General features: G+C 41.6%; 2 protein-coding genes across 2 annotated transcripts in view; one reads left to right on the top strand and one right to left on the bottom strand.

The window, feature by feature from the left end:
- The window catches only part of LOC134448122 (E3 ubiquitin-protein ligase rnf213-alpha-like), a 195,616-nt gene extending 181,971 nt beyond the window's left edge, over positions 1-13,645 (top strand). The window contains 2 exon segments of the mRNA XM_063197880.1: positions 12,189-12,367; positions 13,450-13,645. Coding sequence (XP_063053950.1) covers positions 12,189-12,367; positions 13,450-13,645 — 375 coding nt within the window.
- An 8,056-nt stretch (positions 13,646-21,701) lies between these two features.
- LOC134448121 (B-cadherin-like) overlaps positions 21,702-22,571 on the bottom strand; it is a 32,343-nt gene continuing 31,473 nt past the window's right edge. The window contains exon 16 of the mRNA XM_063197878.1: positions 21,702-21,716. Coding sequence (XP_063053948.1) covers positions 21,702-21,716 — 15 coding nt within the window. The remainder of the gene's footprint in view (positions 21,717-22,571) is intronic.

Here is a 22,571-nt window from a genome sequence, read left to right as displayed (position 1 = left end):
GTATATCGTGCCAGGAGTATCTTGAACTTTCTGGGCTTGCTACCTAGACCTTTACCAGCTCCTTGGATCAAAATGGCACCCGAATTGTAATTGGAGTAATGCGCTCCGATTTAGAAGTTTGATCGCCAACCAGATAAGTTTATTTGATTATTCACCCCTATGTTGAACTGTCTTCCTGTATGTGAAAAGCCAGAAGCTAGCATAGATGGCTACATATGGATCGGATGGGCTACATCTAAGCATCATATCATTGGGATTTGTTGTCAATGTTGGGCTATTATTTCGGGAGTCATCGGGAACTATTTTAGCAAATGTCCGACCTTCTGCATGTGTGCAAAGAGCTTGTGTTCAGTCTGTGTGAAAAACGTGGATTTCGAAGGGCATTGATTGCCGGTGTCGTAGTGGTTTAGAGCAGGAGGTGTGTCTTGACGTGCAGGAAGATGTGTGTCAGAGCTAACCTTGCACCAAATTGTGATTAAAACCAACTCATCCCCTTTCAAACTCTTCACATTCTGAAGAAGCGCACCCTTCACAAAAACCTCAATATCTCCGATTGTAGCTGAATTCCATGGATACCCACTTCGGTTTAGCGTGGGTTTACTCGGCAATAAAAGCTCGTAGAGACACACAGTTTTCACCTACTAAGAGGGCAGCGTCTCCACTTTCAAACGAGTCATAACATATTTCAGTGGCCCTATCACATAATAAGCTGTGAGTCTACAAAAAAACGTAAAAAAGGGCTTAGAACGCTGGTATTCTACGACATAATTCCGTGAGCACCGCCGGTATTCAATGTGTTAATATCAGGGGTGGACCCACTCAGAATTTAATGCTGCCTAGCAACCGTTGCTAGGTAAAGCATCTTCCTTAGCAACCAGCATCAGTAGTACAGTTCCCAGCAATTTTGTGATTTTATGATGTCTAAATATTGACTCCTTGCCCTAATATTACTTAATATCAGGGGTGAAGCCACTCAGAATTTAATGTTGCCTAGCAACCGTTGCTAGGTAAAGCATCTTCTTTAGCAACCAGCATCAGTAATACAGTTCCCAGCAATTCTGTGGTGTTATGATGTGTAAATATTAACTCCTTGCCCAAATATCACTAAATATCAGGGGTGGAGCCACTCAAAATCCAATGTTGCCTAGCAACAGTTGCTAGGTAAAGCATCTTCATTAGCAACTAGCATCAGTGATACAGTTCCCAGCAATGTTGTTGTTATGTCTAAATATTGACTCCTTGCCCTAATATCACTGAAATAATGCATCATAATGCTTCAAATACGGTATGTATGATTATGACCTTTCATAATCAATGAACTTTCCTGAGCAACAAACATCAACAACACAGTTTTTAATCAGTTCTGTGGTGTGATATGTGTATCTCGACTTCGCTATATCAATATTAATACATTAAAAGGTTATATAGCAAATGGGGCATTGTGACTGCTTTGGTGTCATTCTAGAAACCACAAAGCATTGCAATTATGTGAATATTATTCTCATTTAAGTTCTTCTTGAACACATTTGTAGTAATGAGGGGCTTTAAGTGTCACTTCAAGTCAGGCCTCTCTTTATTTCACTGCATTTTACATGTGCCTACTGCATACTGATCATTCAGAGCACAAAATTACAACTTTGGAAAGAAAGATGCCTGCATGAACAACATCATTTGCCTGTGCTGTGTCAAATGACAAAGTGATTATTGACATGCATACCCAGGAACTAATTATAAAATCCTAAATGGCTTATGTGTTACAAATCATTTAGACAACTGTAACATGTTTTCAAAATGAATGGAGTCTGTCTAAAATTATATGGTTTAATAGCAGCAGATTATAGTCATGAAATGCAAATAAATGTTTTTAGTTGTCAGGTTAGCAGTTGGTTACAATCATGGGTACTGTTTGCCTATTACTGTATTAATATATAATTACTTTTTGTATATTCCAAATATCCAAATGTAAAACTAACAAACTATGTATGTGCTGTTACACTAGTCTGGACACACTCATAATTCTTGTGATGAACAAAATTTTGCTTTGTGGATTTATAAAAGTACTCTAACTCGGACTGACTGAATTTTGCCTTCAAGTCGCATTGTCTATGTGAAGAGTTCAGATGCAAAACCCCCTATCTCCATTTCTGAAGACCTGCATTTCTATATTTTTAGAGAACCCCGTTGTTGGTTTGGTTTACATTCATGTACTTGATAATACATATAAATAGTTATATTACATAAATAAAATAAAAAATGTGCAATGTTGATAGCTTTGTATTAAATAAAAATGAATTAAGATTATTTTCTGAAAAGGCACTTAGGGGGTTTTGCATCTGATCTCTTCATGTATTGATGGTGTATGTGGGCCAACTGTAATACAAATTTGCAAAGATCTTGCGGGCCTAATGGCCGAAGTGGTTCCGTGGGCCAAATTTGGTCCCCTGGCCTGAGTTTCACATCCTTGTCTTAACTTAATTCTTACAGTATTTACACTGAACCTTTATCAAATGGAATAGAAGCGCTGTACTGTTTCTCTATCCAAAAACCTACTGACGTACCATTCTATCATTAACCTGATTATTGCAATGTGTACAAAATATACAATTTCACTGCCAAGTGCTTAGGCATCGCATTGTTACAGTCATCTTTCTGTGCCAGACAGTTAATGACAGTTCCTGGGGCTCAAGCTATCTTTATGAAGGTGTGGAAAACACTCTTATTAACCTTAATGGGCTGAATCTAGACAAAAACAGACAATCTGGGTTTGAATGAGTGCTTAAGCCACTGCTGCCTACACAGTATCAGTTGTGTTGTCTTAGCCTGGGAAATCCTATGTTGCTTTGCACATTCCAGTCTGAAAAGCTTGCATGGATTCTATCCCTCAGCGAGGCAACTAGATCTTGGGGGCCAATCAGCAAGTGGGGAGGGGTGGAAAGATGATGACGTGTATTACAGTACTTGACAAACGGAAGCTTTCAGTTTGTTTCAATATACAGTAACTGACACAATTGGCTATGGGCTACATATAGACCAAATGATAACACTTAATGATAACAGCAAATAAATGGCCGTTAGCAATCCTCTCTATGAGAAATCAGTAGGCGGTCTACAGACACTATCTAACTTGTGGTATGGTCTGGTGTGAACCAAGCAAGCATTGTCTGTGGTTATTATCTGAACTGTATGTGTTTTACTGTCAGGAATTTGAAAGTGTAATTCCTAAATGTTGTATGTTGTCAGGCAATTGCCTTTTTCTTTGGATACAGGAATAGCAACTGTAAAATTGTATGAGTGTTTAAACTCTCTTTAATTTAGATGAGCACAATACAAGAACGAGTTAGAATGGCAAGAATAACAAAGAGGAAATTATCTCCGATATTGAAGATATATCATCTCTTTAACAATTATTGCAGTGATATTAGGACAAGTACTCTAGATTCAGACATAATGACACCACAAAGTGCTAAGAAACTGTCAGTGATGCTAGTTGTCAAGGAAAATGGTTTGCATAGCAACCATTGCTATGCAACATTGAATTCTGAGTGGCTCCACCCCTAAAACTGATAGGCATGTCCTAATGAACAAGGGCAGACATAATGACACCACAAAAGTGCTAAGAAACTCTATCCGTGATGCTGGTTGCTAAGGAAAATGCTTTGCCTAGCAACCGTTGCTATGCAACATTGAATTCTGGGTGGCTCCACCCCTGAAACTGATAAGCATGTCCTAATGAACAAGGACAGACATCATGACACCACAAAAGTGCTAAGAAACTCTATCCGTGATGCTGGTTGCTAAGGAAAATGCTTTGCCTAGCAACCGTTGCTATGCAACATTGAATTCTGGGTGGCTCCACCCCTGAAATTGATAAGCATGTCCTAATGAACACTTGTGCCAAGTTTCATGCTTTTATCACCTTGCGAGCGATTTTTTCACCCATTGCCTAGACTATATACACTTCAGTTATATGAGTTGGAAGGAGCCTCCCAAGGTGTACAGCCTTCCCGTGTGGGGTGGTGGTTTTACCCAGAGACATAACTAACTTTTGTTGGTTATGTCACAGTTGCACGCCAAGTACTATCCCATTTATCCCATTTCATGGATCCTACGAATCAAGCCGACGAACCCGCACTTCAAACCCACTTCAGGGGATGTTGATGAAGTTGTCCCCAACAAAGCTAAAACCAAACCCACACTTTTGGTCTAGCTTAAAACATTGAGTGATCAAATGGCAATGTGGGGTAACTTTTTGTGCTAAATCAATTCGTGATGCATTTTTTCTTCGATCCGCAGTACATTTATAATCACTTACCGCAGAAATACACCAGTGGCGATCTGAGCGAAGCGAGCGACGGAAGTAATTGACTTTGTATTGAGTCGCGCAACAAAAGCGATTCTGGAGACTAGAGCGATTTGCGCGACGAGCGCGACAGTTTGAAGTTGAAATCTTTTCAACTTTCTATGACGCGGTTTGGCAAGCCACGACAGCCAATGACTGTATAGAGGTCAGTGACCACTAGGGTTGTGCCGATAGACGATGTCATCATCCATCGGCGATGGACAGCTGGCATCACGATGGACAGCCAACATCGTGATGCCAAGGAATTTGTATTTTTGAAGCCGCTGCTATTGCCATCATTACGGTGCTTGGCATTGCAATAAACTGAAACATTACCGTAAAATCCTTAGTAGCAGCGGACTGCGCAGGTAGCAGGACTGAACGGACCGAGGTTGTCAACACAAGCCTCAAGCAGAGTGAATTTTATAGCTACGAAAAAACCGCAATGGAATAAAAAAAAAACTTGTGAACTAAGCCCTAAGCTACTATTGTTTGCTGCATGAGTTCAAGTAAGTGTCTGATTGCCTACATTTATTTATGTGACCCAAGTTTCTACAACGGAGAGTCAGGCATTGGTTCTCCCTCCGGAGTAGCCTAAAGTGAAAGCAACAAATCGTTCAGCAATTGCGACAGTTTACCATTTCATGTTTAACGGAAATTCGACTCAAAATGTTTAATCTCTCTGCGATGGAGATGTCTTGTGAAGTAGCCACACAAGATTGTAGGCTACACTTCTGATTAGCCCACTGCCAAGAGGGAGCGCAAGCGATTCCATGTCTGCCCGCGTCTTTGTGGCTTCACCGCAATTGTTTCCATTGATGAATTAAAAAGTCTCGCCGTGTGCTTAAGAAACATTCGCGTCGGGTAATTTGCTAACTTGGGATAAAATCCATTGCAAAACCTCGAGAAGCCACGCGTGGGTTCTCATCTCTTCCATTTGACAAACGTTCTGGGCTTCCCTGCATGGCTTAAGTTATGTACCGGTAGGCCAATGCAAAAAACGCCGTGACACAGCTGGTCTTGAAATAGAACTACACCGTTAAATAACGCACTCTACAGTCGGTCCCCCTACAATGCACACCCTTTACCGAGGTAATGCCACGTCATCCACCTCGGTACGTACCGGGCCTAGCTGCAGTGTACCCAAACAACCGCCGGGTGGCACTTGGGAGCGCTCGCTATACGCTTTACCACGTGGTAGTCTCTCTCTCTCTCTCTCTCTCTCTCTCTCTCTCTCTCTCTCTCTCTCTCTCTGGCCTACAGCTTACCTATTGCAGCGCTCCCGTGTGAGCTTGGACGTCCAAAATGTTTATTACCATATGGAATATTTTACGATGCTGACGGCATATTAATATATGCTCATATTCACCAGCACGCACCGATTCAGCGGATAACAACATGCCTATAAATTGTGTGAGAACACCTCCAGGAAGTAGGAAGAGTCATAGCCTAAATAATGTAATGAATTTTCTTTTTTTTTTTTTAAATGATGATCGGATGAATTGCATTAATGTGCAAGCTCTGACAAAATGCAAATTGAGTGTAGCCAGAAGCCATACCGATTATCGCATCGCAAGATTTGAAACGTCTAATATTGCAACTTCAGACTTGTTGTCTGGCTGTGGATACTTTTTTCGTTTGGTAAAAATTACTGAGAGTGCAATACAGCGCTTCGTTTGAGCGTGTAAGCGTTGGCTATTTATCTCACATCGCCAACAGCTGCGATAACCTAACCTACACTTCCCCAATGAATTTAATGTTGTCACATTGGCAAAAATTAGCAAGCGACTGATATTGCTGTTTTCGTGCTCAAATTAAGTGTAACCAACTGTCGGGTTATGTGTCGCAGGTGAGAAAGTGCGCATTTTTCCAGCGACACCTCTCCTTGTTACCAAATACCCTGGAGACTACTGTACCTCACANATAGGCCTACGCCAAGACACAAATATTGAGTTTTAAAATAATATTTATTAACTAACAGAAATCTAAAAGAGTCCCGGGGCACCCCAAATCTATACAAGTCCGAAATTCCAAATTTCCTTGGAGATCCCCCCCACAGTCATCCGTTCCGAAGGAGGCGGAGGAGCGGTGGCCAGGTGTCCATCCATTGCGAGGCTGGGGAGACAGGAAGAGCTTGGTGACAGTAGGCTTGATTCCATAGGCAGTCCAAATGACACTCACTTCCATAATTAAGTAGGCTACGCAGGTAATCGCTGCACTTATTCCACGTGATTTACAACACTGCACTCGCTAGTCTAGGTTAAACGTTAGGGGTGAAGTTGCACAGCACTCGCACACGACACGGCTCACTGCAAACAATGTGTGCTGCGATTCACCTGGGTAGGCCAGCGGTGTTAAAAGTGAGTCCAAGTACAACTGGGTTTGGAGAGAGAGAGAGAGGGGAAATATATGCTGGGAAATATATGCAATGTCATCTCATAATCATGAAGTTCCTCATGCGATTTCATCTGGGTCAGTCAGAAATGCATGCACCTTGCGCACCGGGAAGTGTGTTTTTTCAAACAAGAAAACTGGTTCATCATATGCATGGCTTAAACTGACTTTAATGTTTGCCAACGTGCTATAGTTTTCCTCTCATAATAGCACCTGGCGACTGTGACCACAGTTAGATGACCTCGCGCGCGTAAACCCATTAAAATATAGCCTAGCCTTCTGTGGCTATTCAGAGCAATATGAACCAATCAGGTCGGCGTTGCTATTAAGCAAAATACATCCCTGATGTCTACTTAACTAAAATAAGATGCATTTGTCTAATATTTGGAGACATCGCCTTGCTCTTTCTGCGGGGAATTAAGCGCCTCTCTCCCTCGCTCTCTCTCTCTCCCTCTCTCGCCCACACACACACACACACACACACACACACACACACACACACTGTTTGGAGAGGACGCATTTAAACTGTAACAGTTTAGGCAGTAGGGGAGAGCAGGGACTCATGAAACTCGGGACGAATGAAACACTGCGATTTACTCGAAAACTTTAACATAGCCTATCCGAAAGTATGAAAAGTCAAAGTTGTCAGGTTTACAGGCAAAAGGGATTTAAGTGTCAGTAGACACTGTCGGGACGAATGAAACACCCGTTTCATCCGTCCCTCTCGCCCATTGACTTAAAGCAGGATCACGAAGGCCTACGAAGGCCTATTGAAAGACCTACTAGGCATATTGAAATTGGTGCGTGGGGGATTGGTGGCTATATTTCATCTGAGAACACCCCCACTTTTTGAAAGCTGGATACACCCCTGAGGACGTTAATTTGGCATAGGTCAACTGCAAGAGACTACTAATTTGTGACTTGACGTGATGTGTGAATAATTAGGCTACGATATGCAACAGGCATATTTAGCCGCACTCAGTCATTCATTGGGTGAATGTCCCGACCCTGTGTGTCCGCGTGCATGCATGGGGTGGGGAAAAATACATCAAGCGTGCCATCACCACCCATCCCCCCGGACCCACGAAACCCACTGAAGATCCAAGCAATTGTAGTCTGTCAGTATTTTAGTGTGGGCCCAGGTAGTTGAATTCCTGCATGGCCTGGTTATCTCAATAGTGCCAAGAAGATGTTTGCCCTCAGGCTAGTGTGTTCATAAAGCGCATGTTCGATTTGCTGTAATAGGCTACGATCAGTAAGCCTCAACTTGTCTGTCGTGTCTTTTCCTTCTTTCGATATTTTGTAAAATAGGCCCACGTTAAAGCCTAAATACGATAATAGGCCTAAATAAGGCTAATAAAGTGAGCTAAATAAGTCAGGCCTAAATAAAGTTGTTTTAGCCTATGAACTCAGGCAATGCAGAAATTTGCGGAGGGATTTTGGATAACTTGGCCTATTAGGCTACCGATGGCTTTATGAACTTCATGACTGCTACAAGACAGTCGGGTAAGCATATTGACTTGTAGACCACCAACATCTGATGCTGAAGTGGGGGAGGGTGTTTTTTTCACTTCAAATGTTCCCCGACACACGCACACGCACACGCACACACACACACACACACACACACACACACACACACACACACACACACAGATACGCGCTAATCGCTCTCTCTCTCCGTCTCTCCCTCTCTTTCTCGTTGTTGCTATACGTGCATCTGGATAGGCATAGGCAGTGTGGTCACCCAGCACATTTTCATAGAAATGCTGTGTGTTTTTTTTTTTAAATGAAATCTTTATTCAGTTAGGTTGTGAACAGCGTTTCTCTTTCGATGTTGCGTCACCGTGGACAAGTGTCTGCTCGAAAACTTAATGCAAAGCGGCTAAAATGTTCAGAACGTGTTGAACTTTTCAGAACATGAATGTTTGTCTGTGGGGGAGGGGGTGGGTTACAGCAGTGCAGTGCAATGCAGTGCACGGGACTGCACAGCCTTTTGTGACATGTCGTGGCGCGACAGGTTATCCAGCCTCCGAAGGAGTCATAGTTCCCCAGTCATACTGTTGGTTCGCATCTCCACCGAAGCAACTGAATTTGCAGTCCTAATCACAGATGATTAGCCACACCTGGTGTAACAGATGTATTGTCATGTGTGCATCACATCCCCAGTTAACCGGAATCCCGTCGATCGCGCACAACAGCGCATTGAAAGGATGAAATGTTCACAAGCACCAATACAAAAAAAAACGTCTTCAACCTATTAGTCCGTAGGCTATCCTGAGGATATCCGTTCCTGACTTGAATAGGTAGTGCAGAAATAATTAACAGACATCACTTAGCCTATAAGTTAGGAGCGGAATTGAGACGGTGAATGCAGGACAGAATAATGAAAACAAAACACCGTCGACTGGCGGTCTTGTTTAGGGATCACGCTTGTGTTATTATCAAATACCCAATGTTACGTGCAACGCGCAATTGGCTGACTCTTTCCACTTGTAGCCTAAAACTGAGGGAGGGATCAACATACAATGAGCTACACTGAAGCAGATTACTCTGCTTCGCAAAAAAAAAAAAAACAGTGCACCAATAATACCCCCGTCTTCAACCTACTATTTAGGCTACCAGATATATAGGCTAGTAATAGTATTAAGTTGTGCTACCTTGTTTTTTGTGGTAACGACAGTGTAAGCGGCATGCGCCAGTTTTAAAGACAGAATGTCGTCGCCAAATGTAAAATCACCTCTCTCATGCTGACATGACGGGGCACTACTTCATTAGGCTACAATGTTGTTCATGTCTGTTTGACTCACACTATACGAGTGGTTCAATTTGTGTTTTTGTGCTCATCGCACAAATGAGACAGACAGGCTTGCTTGATAGGGCTACACAAAGCAAGCGACATCGGTCCACTCAAAATGGTTCGAACTCCGCCGCTTGATTTCATGTCTCCTCAGTCTCTCCATTACGGTTTATTAGCCTACTCTGTTTTGCTATTTTCGTTATTCTTAGCCCTGGCATTACAGATGAAGCAACTGTGATCAGTGAGGTTGTGGAAACGGTTGAATAGGCCTATGGTCCTAAATTGGAAGCGGCCGATGCCAGTTTTGAAGACAGAATGTCGTCGCCAAATTTAAAATTCGATCTCTCTCATGCTGGCGTCACGGGACACACTTAATTACAATGGTGTTCCTGTCTGATTGACTCGGTTTTAATTGTCCTTACCGGTTCAAATTGTAGTAGGTATGCAAACTCTGTATCCTGAGGATACCCGTTCCTGGCTTGAATAGTGCTGAAATAAGTGAGGGACGGATTGGGAGACGGTGAATGCAAGACAGAAAAAAAGTCGAGTTTAAATTCACATTGTGGTCTTGTTTAGGGCTCACACTTGTGTTATCATCAAATGCCCTATCAAATGCCCAATGCTAAATAAAACATGCAATTTGCTGACTGTATTTCTACTACTACTAAAACTGGGGGACGGGCAAGGACGGAAGCACAAACAGACCACAGACACAGGCAGACGCTGCTCTGCAAAAGCGGTGCTATACTGCCCCCCGCATTCCGAATGGCCACAGGGTGTAATGATCACGGTACGCTGCCGCGGCCCGGCACGGTAATGAGCAGATTGAAGTTACACCATCTGTAGTAGCAGCCTGCAGTAGGCTGCATCGCGAAATTTACTGAAAATAAGTTTCCACGCGGTGGAGTTTGGAAGAGCGGGCTTGAAGCAGCTGATGGTGACACGAGAGACAAGAAGGGCGATGGGGAGGGGTCGGTCGGGGAGAGTCGCTCTCACAGACAGCAGAGGAGCGACCATCTCTGTTGCAGACAGTAGCGCAGCTGGAGGAGTTTTTTTTTGGTAATAATTTAAAAAACTGTTAATATATTTGACTTAGGCCTACTCTTAAAGCAAATATATTAAAATAATAGCTTAGTGAAAGCCAAAAAAACGAAACATATGATAATGTCATCGTCCATCGCATCGTCTCACTGTAAACATCGTCAGCTGCCAATTAGGGGGACATCGCCCAAGCCTAGTGACCACAGCCAATGGGAATGCTTGAATGCTTTGCCTTCTGCCTGTACGGACATACTCTAGTCTCCTCAATCTCTCGTATCGCTTGCTGCTACACTGTGTGCTTGAATCGCATCACGCCTGGTCTATTCGCGCGGTTAGGCTCTTTAAATTAAGCACAAACTTTCAAGCAAGAAGTCGCATGGAGGTCCGCCATTTTTTTTTCTTTGCCTGGAGCTGGGTCTGCATCATTGACTCTTGCGTCATCGCGTAGCAAACGAGTATCGACCGGAATTGTTTTTAAAGCGGAATTAAAGTTTATATGACAAAGGGATGAAGTTATTTGGAAATAAAAGAGACATAAATTACCCACTTTATACATAATAAAGGTTAATTCAGAATAAACCTAATTTGGGAAGTGTTTACATGATGTTTTCAAAGCAGAATTGAGTTCATTTGGAATTAAATGTCCAGTGTAACCGAGGCCACCGTGAAATAAATGGTGGGTTAGTGATTATTTTACACATGTCGCATATTGGAATAGACCTATGAAAAGTGTGAAATGAATAGGCATTTTTGTGAAATGGAGCTGCTGTGCAATGGGGGTACAAGGAAATGCACACAAGCTCGTAACATTCTGTACAATACGTAAAGCTATCATCTACCATATTTATAGTGTAAAATAAAGCTAAGGGATTAAATGTCACCAATTAGTTAAGTAATAATGTCATGAAAACTGGATTTACTTCAGACTGTCCATGTTGCAATCATCCAGAGCCAATGTAACCACTAACCACCTTATGACAAATTTTGAATCAACTTGGCTTGATAAGAAGCTGACAGATCGGCCTGTCTGCTGACGGTAGAATGACAGCACGATATGAAAAAAAAACCTAATCTTGCATTATTTTATTTGCAGGACTATTCAGAAGCCTGATTTTTCCAACTTTCAATGCGTGCAATTCCAGTTTTTCCAATACTGACAGGTTACTTATGTTGTTGTTATGCACATGTTATAACACCTTTTGTGATCGCCTAGATGTGGTCCGATTATCTGATATACACCAAGCAGTGGTGGTTACAAATGCCATGCCGTTTGGACAGCCTGCCGTGAGTGTCCATGTACGCTGAATTGTGAACTTAATGTTTTCTGTCACCATCATAATTGAATTGCCATTTGAATTTTGCTATGTCGACCAAAGTTAGTTCTGTGGTATAATATTGTGCACAGGATCCCCCACCAGTATCCTCAGATCAACAGAAAAAAAATGAAGTGAGTTTCTTTCACTTTGTCGGAAAGATTCAATGCAGGCTTGCAAGACTATGTTGGCAGTTTAGTTCAGATTGGGCATGATTTAGTGTCTCCAGGCTGTTTTGACTGTTTTGAAGTGTGTAGACCTGAAATGAGACACAGCTATTGTGTGTCTGTGTGTGCTACAGGACCCATTTGTGGGTGTGTCTGACAAGTACAAGCAGTCTTTGGGCGAGGAGGAACGCAGGCAATTGATTGGCTTCATGGCTAAGGGAGGGGCCAGAGCCTTTATACTGGAGATGCACGAATTTCTGCAGCTGAAATTGAAGGGCCTCAGAGATGAAGACATCTTCAGGCCAGACTGGGGGTGAGTGCATGCATGTGTGTGTGCATGCTTACATGCATGCATGCATGCTTGTGTGTGTGTGTGTGTGTGTGTGTGTGTGTGTGTGTGTGTGTGTGTGTGTGTGTGTGTGTGTGTGTGTGTGTGTGTGTGTGTGTGTGTGTGTGTGTGTGTTACCTTAATTTCCTGTGGCTCTGTACTTTAAATACAATAAAGAGAAACAATTGTATGGGTCCCAGATACAATTCAGTAAACAGGGTGTAAATTGAAAAAAGGGCCTCCAATTTGTCAATTAAATGAACAAATGTTGATGAAAAAATGAAAGATTTGAGGCACTCCTGGATATAAAAAGCCTTTCATTCACCCTGGGCACATTGGCCTGGGCACATTGTGAACTGCATTTAACCAAGAGTAATGTAATGTAAGTGTGGAACAGATTATGATAACACATGTTATCCATGTGAATAAACTAGGGCTGGGACTCGATATTTTTTTTTAATCACATTAATCTTTGAAATTAATTAATCTAATTAATCACATTTTAATCACATTTAAATATCTGACTTGAGGACAGTGACATTTTTTTCACATGGATTTTGAATAATTACAATAAATAAGCGTAATCTAAAAACATTACTAATTTTTAAAAGAAGAGAGAACTCTTCTCAATTTCAGCAGGCTGTTCACCATCAGGCGTAATGCTGCCCTCCACTGGTCTAATCCAGAACTATGTAGCTATATTATACTGCGATTAATTTTTTAAATCGCGTTAATTATCACATGATTAATTTATCGATATTAATGCATTAATGTCCCAGCCCTAGTATCAGTGTGGACTGTTTGATCCTCTATAGATTGATTGCTCGTAAATGTGCGTTACGCCCCTTTATGGATGAAAACAAACCGAATGTCTCATCAACTTACGTGCTACATGGGCTTGTCTAAATGAACACAGTCCATGCTTCAGCCACGGCTGTTTGGCTCTATTATTTGAACAGCCGGCAACACAACACGTTTTCGGCATGTTGCATGTGAACAACGCTAGTCTACAGGTTATGATGTTAACCATGTGTATAACCCAGTGTGTACTGTGTGATTCTCTATAGGCTGAGGGATGACACCTTGTTGCCATACATCGAGGAGAAGGGCATGGACCCTTCCCCTGACGTAGAGCAGTTCTTCCCAGAGTCCATCCTGCTGTCCCAGATTGTGGAAGCCTGGAAGGTTTGTGTGTAGTACCAACAGGATCGCAACTACACCCGTACAGAAACATTCCACCAAAGCTGCCTTCAATTAGTGTGATGTGAAGTGTGTGTGTGTGTGTGTGTGTGTGTGTGTGTGTGTGTGTGTGTGTGTGTGTGTGTGTGTGTGTGTGTGTGTGTGTGTGCCTGGGATTTGCACCAGCACAACTGACCAAATTCTCTTTTTTTCCCTTTCCTTTCCTTTCCATTGAGTAAAGCAATCAAAACACCTCTATATAAAGGAAAGGTCATTTTAATTCAGCTCTAAGACTAATATTTTTGTTTATCCCTTTGTTTAGCTTGTTACTTTCTTAATTTCTTACCTAATACCTAATATTTACTGACTAAAGCCATGCCACCAGACATGGGTGCCGCGAGGGGGGGTAAGGTGTAACAGATTCGAAGGGCCCGACAGCTCTGACTGGGCCCTGGAAGGATGCTGATAACATAATTTGTCATTTTGGGGGCCCAAAATTTGAATCTTTCATGGGGCCCAAAATTTTTATCAGTGCCCCTGCCACCAGGGGCCACATCTGAGTGCCCAAATTCAGTGTGACTATCTATGACTTGTGCTGGACCCAGCCACTGTGGACCCTACACCTCTAAGAATCCTGGGCCCAACCAACGTGGACCTTATGGCTCTACCATCTCTATCTACGTCTTCTTGCTGTCTCTGTCTCTCCTCCCTATTTCTCCTTTTAAATCCATTTCTAACAATGATGTTTTTTTCCCATTTGTTAAGGACTTTGAGTTGCATGCCTTGTATGATACAGTGCTATACTGATGCAATTATTATCATTATTAAAGCAACCAAATCATCTTTGCGCATTTGGGCTCAGGGACAGTGTTGCCAGATGTGTCTGATCAAATCCCGCCCAAAAGGTGCTCAAAATCCGCCAAGAGTCGCTATATTCCGCCCAATTTCAACAAATTACATTGATTTCTATGGGCATAAAACTGCAGAAAAAAAATGCCAATTGGACGATTTTTCCCGTTTTTAACCGCAGAAGGCCATCCCAAGCAGCCCCATTGGGCGGGTAACCACCCAATCTGGCAACACTGCTCAGGGGCTGTGTTTGTCTTCCTTGATTTTTTTTGTAGTTTTCTCCCTGTTAAAGCAATCAAATCAGTCCTATAATGTGTAAAGAGATGATTAGTTATATTGGACTCAGGGACTGGTATTTTTCTAACTTTGTTTTGTTTGGGTTTACAAAAAAGGGCTATAATCATGAATTAATGAGGTTTTAATCATGGCACATGAAAAGATTTAAGATTAAATTCATCCCATACAACATTACGTCACCAGGCACTCTCATACTGTGCACCATTCCACCAGTAGAATACCATACTATTCCTTGAAAAAGCTTTACATATCGTATTACAACACCACTATGACATAACACAGTCTTTGTCAGAAGCCTTGTCTGCAAGCAATAATCATCCATGTTCTCTGTGAAATAAACCAACTGATGTCCCACATATAGAACTTGGTGCTTCAGTGGGTATCCCACGTTACCTCTAGATACTTCACCAGCGAGTTCAGATGATCCAAATACACATCTGTATTGATAAAACGATCAATGACATATCTGAACCTCATACCATACCACCCTTACTCTCACTATATTAAAGCTGGGTTTTTTGTCTTTTCCTGTGTTGTGATGTATGAAAGGGTTAGTTCGCCATTTTGCACATTTAGCCCTGTACTACAGAAGCTCAAAATGCTCTGTTCAGCAGCAAATGCTACAATTATTTTCAGAAACACCTTATTTCATACCAGCCTACCTAAAAACAGGGGTTTATGTGCAGAATGCAGAATTATCCCTTGAAGACTGCCGCTGTTGTAGCCATATGTACTTCAGGTCTAAAAGAAAGCCAGCTCTTTCTGTTAATTGTGCACAGTTGAACTTCATTGTAATGGTGCTCTACTGTTGAGGTGATGCTTTTTTTGTCTTTTTCATTTTCTTCATCTCAAATTGTTAAAGATTATTCCATAAACACACCATGCAACATAATGAACTCAATAAAAATAATATGTGCCACAAATGTCTTGCAGTCCCCATGTTATTGAGTTGTTGGACATCTGCAGTTAGTAGTAAGCTGCAGTGCAATGGTATTGGTGTGGGCTTTTAAGATGATCCGCTAAACCCAGTCCAAGTGTGCTCCTCTGTGCCCTGTTGTTCAGTCAGTTATTTCAAGGCAAGGCAAGGCAAAGCAATTTTATTTGTATAGCAAATTTTATACATGAACACAATTCAATGTGCTTTACAGAAAAGTGAAAATAAAATAAAATTAAATGAAATAAAATAAAGCACAAGGCATGGCAGCTGAAAATAGAATAGCCTACAAAAGAGCAAAAGATAAAAGTAGGAAGTAAGGAGGAAAGACAAATAGAATTATTAAAAACAAGAGTCTATATTCGGGATTTCAAAGAGAAGGCATCTGAGAAAAGCTTAATAAACTCTTAAAACTATCAACAGTACTGTAGGGACATTTTACTTCCTCTGGAAGCTGGTTCCAAAGCTTTGCAGCATAGTAGCTGAAGGCCGCCGCACCACACTTTGTTTTGACGATGGGTAAAACCAGCAAGTTTTTCTTCGTAGACCTTCGATGCCTGTTTGGTATATACAGCTGAATTATGTGTACAGTATGTAGCTGGGCCCCAACCCAACTTGAACACAAGTAGTATTGTCTTAAAAGTGATTCTGTAGCTTACCAATGCAGGGACCTTTAATATATTTTATCTATTAGCTTTGTTTGCTCAGTTGAGTTGAGTTAACAAGTGTTTTTAATTTAGCAGGTGGATTTTCGTTTGCAAGTTAACCCAGATACTAAATGTTTTATGCGTTTTGTTCACAACTTAGACCTACGCTGTGAGGTAATGTTTTTCACCCTCATATGTGCCTCACAAGGACTCTCTGTATTTTCCTTAAGATCTCATGACAAACAAATGAAAAATGTTGACAAAAATGTCAAACTTGTCTTTTCAAAATTATATTCCTCAACCATAGACTTATTTCAACTGAACTAGCATTAAATAGAAAACTGTGTCAACAACAGGAACGTTGATAGACCTAATTTAGAGTGGTTTCAGCCACCCTTGCATATGTATTTCCCATCCTATAATTATTCTGTAATTTATATATGTATATATATGTATATATATATAATCATATTTTTTCCAAAAACAAATGCAACTAGGTTGCATTCTCACAGAAAATGCTGGAAGTGGGCTTGCCTTTTGGGGCAGAGATGAGCAGTTTTATTTTAGATATCTCTATCCCTAAATTAAAAACATACTACTATTGAGAAAACAAAGCTAAAAGAAATGTTGGAAAATATCATCCACCCAGTCAGAAGTTATGGGCCAAACAATTCAGCCATCTTGGATTCAGCCATCTTGAAAGTGCTGTAGCTCTGCGTTTTGGGGATATACTAAATGACATGCATGGTATTTTAAGTTGACTAAGGAACACTGCATATGATATAGTTTTGAAAATCAACATGGGGCCGAGTGGGATTCGAACTCACAACCTCCATATATCTAATCCAGCACCTTTACCATTGAGCGAAGCAGCTGGCTGTCATAAACATTCCAGCAAGACAATATCAGATTGCATTGAAGAGCTGAACAATAGACTCCTATAATGGTAGTTGCAGGTGCTCGTTAAGAATAGAATGTTGAGAGAAAGTGACAGTTGAGATGGAACCTTTTATTGGGAGCACCTGTTCTGATTGACTGTATGGCAGTTAGTATGGTGCTCTAAGGCATAGGGCAGAATCAAAAACAGTTTCTAGGTCTTTAGCTTGCTGTTGTTAAAAAACTAAAACGAATTGGCACATGTCCTGTTCACAGATTGTAGTCATATGTGTGATCTTTCTAACAGTCTTTGCATGAAGTTTATAGGTTAAACGGTTCAGTCACAAATGGACCTCTTGTGGAAGATGTGCTGACCTCTTCAGAAAGGCACTTCAAGAGTCAATGGGAAAAGCCATTGGGTCAGCCCTGCAGTTTTTACACACATGCCATTTAAAAAGTAGTGGGAGTTGGGATATGATACTTTCACAATTTGGAGACATCTCATAGAGCTCGCTAACAACGCATCAACTAAACTTCTAGGTGAAAGTGTTGATGTTTTATGACCGAAAAAGCCTCCTACACTATGATCTGTAGAGTGACGGAACACTGTCTCCTGAAGGTTCTACCAGTGTTTTCTATGGGGACCCAAATTTGCACAAAATTGCCAAAAACGACAAGAGACACGGACACTCCATAGCAGAACAAATGATCTCTAAGCCGAGCCGGTCGTTTTAGTGTTTGAACGGTGTCTCTATCTCGAAACGCCTAGGAGGAGATCCATTTTCTATTTTTACTGCCCTGCACAAGAAAGCAACAAAGCAAGAAAGCAAGCATAAACGTACTTAGAGATTACTATAATGGGGCCTTGCTCTGCAAGCCCGCTTAATAAAGCACGGAATACGAGCCACCAAGAAGGCAAGTTAATCTCAACACAAGTTCCTGATTGCTTATTTCTTGTTTAACACATTGACGCCGGTTGTTGCGTTACGCAACATTGGCCCTGACGCCGGTTGTTGCAAAACGCAACATTATTGATTTGTCAATATTTTCAAGACGCATGGGAGATGCAATGCACAATATTTTGTTCGAACACACAAGAGATGGATGTTCTCGATTTTTTAAAGATCATGTGGCAAAAAAAAGTTTGATTCGTCGACAAAAATGTCAAATGAAATCAACCATGCTCGCTTCTGCAGACGTGGGTTGTCCATTTCACACAGGTAAAACAAAGGCTGTGGTTCGCGAGACACGCTGTTACAGCAAACGTGATGTTCAGTTGAAAGGTAATGAAGAGATTTTAATCGAGGAAAGGAAATATGATTGAAGATCCTTTAGATAGAGAGCAGGAGTGTGATTTGCCGCGGCCGCATGAAGAGGTAGGCGAGAGGCTTCCAAATAGACAGTCAGCTAGATTTCGCCCCCGACGTTACCAAAATTTCACTCCGACACTCGGGGCAATAGGCGAAGGTGCCAATATCTGAGGAAGCACGTCCTTTAGATATAGGCCTATTTCAGAATATTTTCACTGAGGAACTTTCGGATATGGTGATAGCCTATTGGTGAGGCAGACAACGGTAGACATGCGGATTATAGACGCGCGGCCACACATCCAGCTCAAAGTGGAGCCCCGTCTCAAAATAGGATGAAATTGCTCATCGGTCTCTGCATAACGTTTGGAGGAATAAAACGGCCATACTCGCCGGTGGGAGAGCAAGTGGCTGTATCAGACAAATGTCCCCTGATTTATGGCAGAAATGACTGCCTAATAATTATTTAGTTATAGTCGGCTATTGTAACAGTAGCAATAGCCTAGAAGCCTAATAGCCTATAATAAATAGCAGCATCAAGCATTATCCTGAAAGCACATGAAAATTGTTTTAATCATTTGATTATGACATATGATTTTTTTAAGGAATATGTGTTAGCGTTAATGCTGAATGAGCATAATCCCGTGAAAGCAGAGGATTTTACCTTTTAAATGCAATTTGTCCCATGTCCCTATGTGTTCCAGAGGCTGAGATATTGATTTTTTCATAGGAGTTTCCAACCATTTTTCTTATCTCAAAAAACCCTCAGGCATTGGGGACCTTTTCTAAAAACTGGCTCAGGCGCCAATGGGTTAAAGGGACACTGTGCAGGAAATGGTCAAAAAAGGTACTGCAACTATGCTGCTTATTGAAATTTGGCTGCCTATTGGCAAATTTGATCTTTACATGAAAGTTTACTAAGTATTAAACAAATATTTTCTAGTATGGTCCAAGTACAGTTATTTTTGCAGCTAAAAATGGCTATTTTTGGAAATCCAAAATGGCGGACCATGGAGAAGATCCCCCTTTTCATGAATGAAAAGTGCAATTTTTCCAGTCATAATGAATACTTAGAATTTGATGCTGGTGGTAAGTATTCAAAAGGTAACATTAGTGAATGGACAGCATGAATTCTGGAAATAAACAACAAAAAATCTCACACAGTGTCCCTTTAATGCAATTATTAATATTGTTAGGCAGACCTATGATTTCGTATGCAGATAAACACGCGATAAGTTTGCAATTTGATGTCAGCGGCTTACATACCTGGGCTATATTGAGCTACGGGAAGTGAGGAAAGACAATATTGTACCTTATTTATTTCAACAGTTAATTAGGCGAGTTACTTACCACGGTGAATTTTGGCATGGAAGTATAAACTGTCTTATGCATTAGCAATCATCAGTCCCAACACATCAAACACAGCACAACCCAACTGGCGATGTATCCCAAACTCAACTCGGGCATTTTTCCTCTTTTATAGAGAGTGTCTTGCCCTTATTCTGGCCAACTTTACATAATACATTACATAGTGATGTAAAAATTCGCCTTTGCCAACAAAATATGAACTTGAAAGTTAGAACATAATCTAATTTAACAGCCATGTAAATAAGTTTAAGATACAGAGAGAGAAAGGCAAGGAGAGAGTTAAGAGTCAATCCAAGCTCTCTGATTGAGCCACTTGTGCTGTTATCGTGCAAGGTTGAAACATTGATGCACAGCTGAAGGACCGAACAATATCTGCACTCCTTTTTCCATATAATTCACCCTCTGCCTTGTCTACTACTCAACATGTGACTACTATTGTATCAGAGAGTTTAGAAAATATTGATGTATAACCCCCCCCCCCCCCCCCCCCCGAAAAAAAAAGTCACCTTCATATTCATGTTCCCCAAATGAGCCAAAGCTCATTAAAAGCTGATAAATAATAATAGGCTAACTGATACTACTTTTCTCAAGCTAAAAACTGAAAACTGTTCAAAATACCCGAACACCTTACAAAGGGTTAAATAGAATAGAAATGGTTGGAAGTGTTTCCCCAAGGTATGATGCTCTTAAAATAATGCATTTATAGACAAAGCCTCAACAGGTACACTTAAAAAATTCTGGGGCGCGCTATGCGTGCGCAATATCTTACTATACCTCTAGGGCTAACCCACCCCTACAAACATAGTGAAGTCTTTGACATCACCCCTGAACACACACACACACACAAACACAAACACAAACACACACACACACACACACACAAACACATACACACTACGCATGCTGTTTCCTGTGATGCCTTTGATGCTCGGAAACATGCACTTTCCACCAGGAGGGCCTTTGACCTCCAACGGCCACGCTCCAGCGAACGGAGGTGTGTGTGTCTGTCTGTGCGTGCCTTTTGTGTGTGTGTGTGTGTGTGTGTGTGTGTGTGTGTGTGTGTGTGTGTGTGTGTGTGTGTGTGTGTGTGTGTGTGTGTGTGTGTGTGTGTGTGTGCCACTGGAAAGGATCTTATCTGGTTTTAACAAACAGGAAAGGGAGGTAATTAGTTCATTATACACTTACAGGAATACAGCCAGGTGCAATGGAATTTACTCCTCTCTCTCCCTCTCTCTCTCTCTCTCTCATTCTCTCTCTCTCTCTCTCTCTCTCTCTCTCTCTCTCTCTCTCTCTCTCTCTGTTCACCATTGTAATGTGCGTGCATATGTATCTGATGTGTAGTGTACCTCTCCTTTTTCCCTCTCTGCTTGATCGATGTTTTTCCTCTCTGCTCTTTCTCACAGTTGTCTGTAACTGTAGTAGACTGCATTTGCCAACACATCCACCATGTCTTCCCTACTACCACGCAATAAGTAATGAGATGTAGCTTGTGAGTGGGGATTTTTGTTCTTTAAGTTGATACCTTTTATCGCGCACCCTAAGTCATTTTTATTTATTCCCTGAAGTTGAGCGTGTCCTCTGACAAACTTTAAGAAATTAAGACACCATACTAGTTTACAATATTGTACAGATACCTGGAACCCTACACAGTCAGAGAGACTGGATAATATTCCTAGAATCTCAGCTACAGTGTTAGCACTAGCACCTGATGAGCTTAACAGAGACAGGTACACGCTTCAGAAGATGCTATGACAAGACTCCATACTAGTTTACAATATTGTACAGACAACCCCCGAGCCTGGAACCCTACACAGTCAGAGAGACTGGATAATACTCCTAGAATCTCTGCTACAGTGTTAGCACTAGCACCCAATGAGCTAAACAGAGACAGGTACACGCTTCAGAAGACAGCATAAACTCTGTTTCTCCCTTTGTTGTTCACACTCCTCACAGTCTTTTTAGTGAGGTGTACCCAAGAGAGACCAGAGAGACCTGTGAAAGACAAGCAAGGGAACAATATAGCAGGAGAAGAAGGTCAACGGAGGAGATGGTTAGAACACTTTGAAGAGCTGTTAAATATACCCACACCCCAGAACCCACCGGAAATTCTTCCTTCATCCAGCGACCTTCCTATAGACTGCAATGAACCCACCAAGGACGAAATCTACAAGGCCATTAGACAGCTGAAGGGGGGGAAAGCAGCAGGACCTGACAACATTCCTGCTGAGGCTCTGAAAGTAGATGTAGAAACCGCAACAAACCTACTTCAACCACTCTTCAAGAAAATCTAGGAAGAAGAAAGGATACCAACTGAATGGAAGGAAGGATACCTCATCAAGCTACCGAAGAAAGGAGACCTCAGCAATTGCAACAACTACCGAGGCATAACACTGCTGTCAATTCCAAGCAAGGTATTCCACAGAATCATACTAAATAAAATCAAAGACTCATTAGATACACAGCTCCGTGACCAACAAGCCGGATTCAGAAAGGAACGATCTTGCACAGACCAAATTGCTACACTCAGAATCATTTTAGAGCAATCAGTGGAGTGGAATTCACCCCTATACATCAACTTCGTCGACTATGAGAAGGCATTCGACAGCGTGCACAGAGGGATCCTATGGAAGTTACTTAGGCATTATGGAAGTCCAAGCAAAATCACTAACATCATCAAAAATTCCTACGAAGACATGACATGCAGAGTAATACTTCATGGCCAAGGACAACAC

The sequence above is a fragment of the Engraulis encrasicolus genome, chromosome 4, assembly GCF_034702125.1.
Source record: "Engraulis encrasicolus isolate BLACKSEA-1 chromosome 4, IST_EnEncr_1.0, whole genome shotgun sequence".
NCBI lineage: Eukaryota > Metazoa > Chordata > Actinopteri > Clupeiformes > Engraulidae > Engraulis > Engraulis encrasicolus.
Note: the sequence above shows the minus strand (reverse complement) of the source record. Positions and strands in the feature narration are given on the sequence as shown.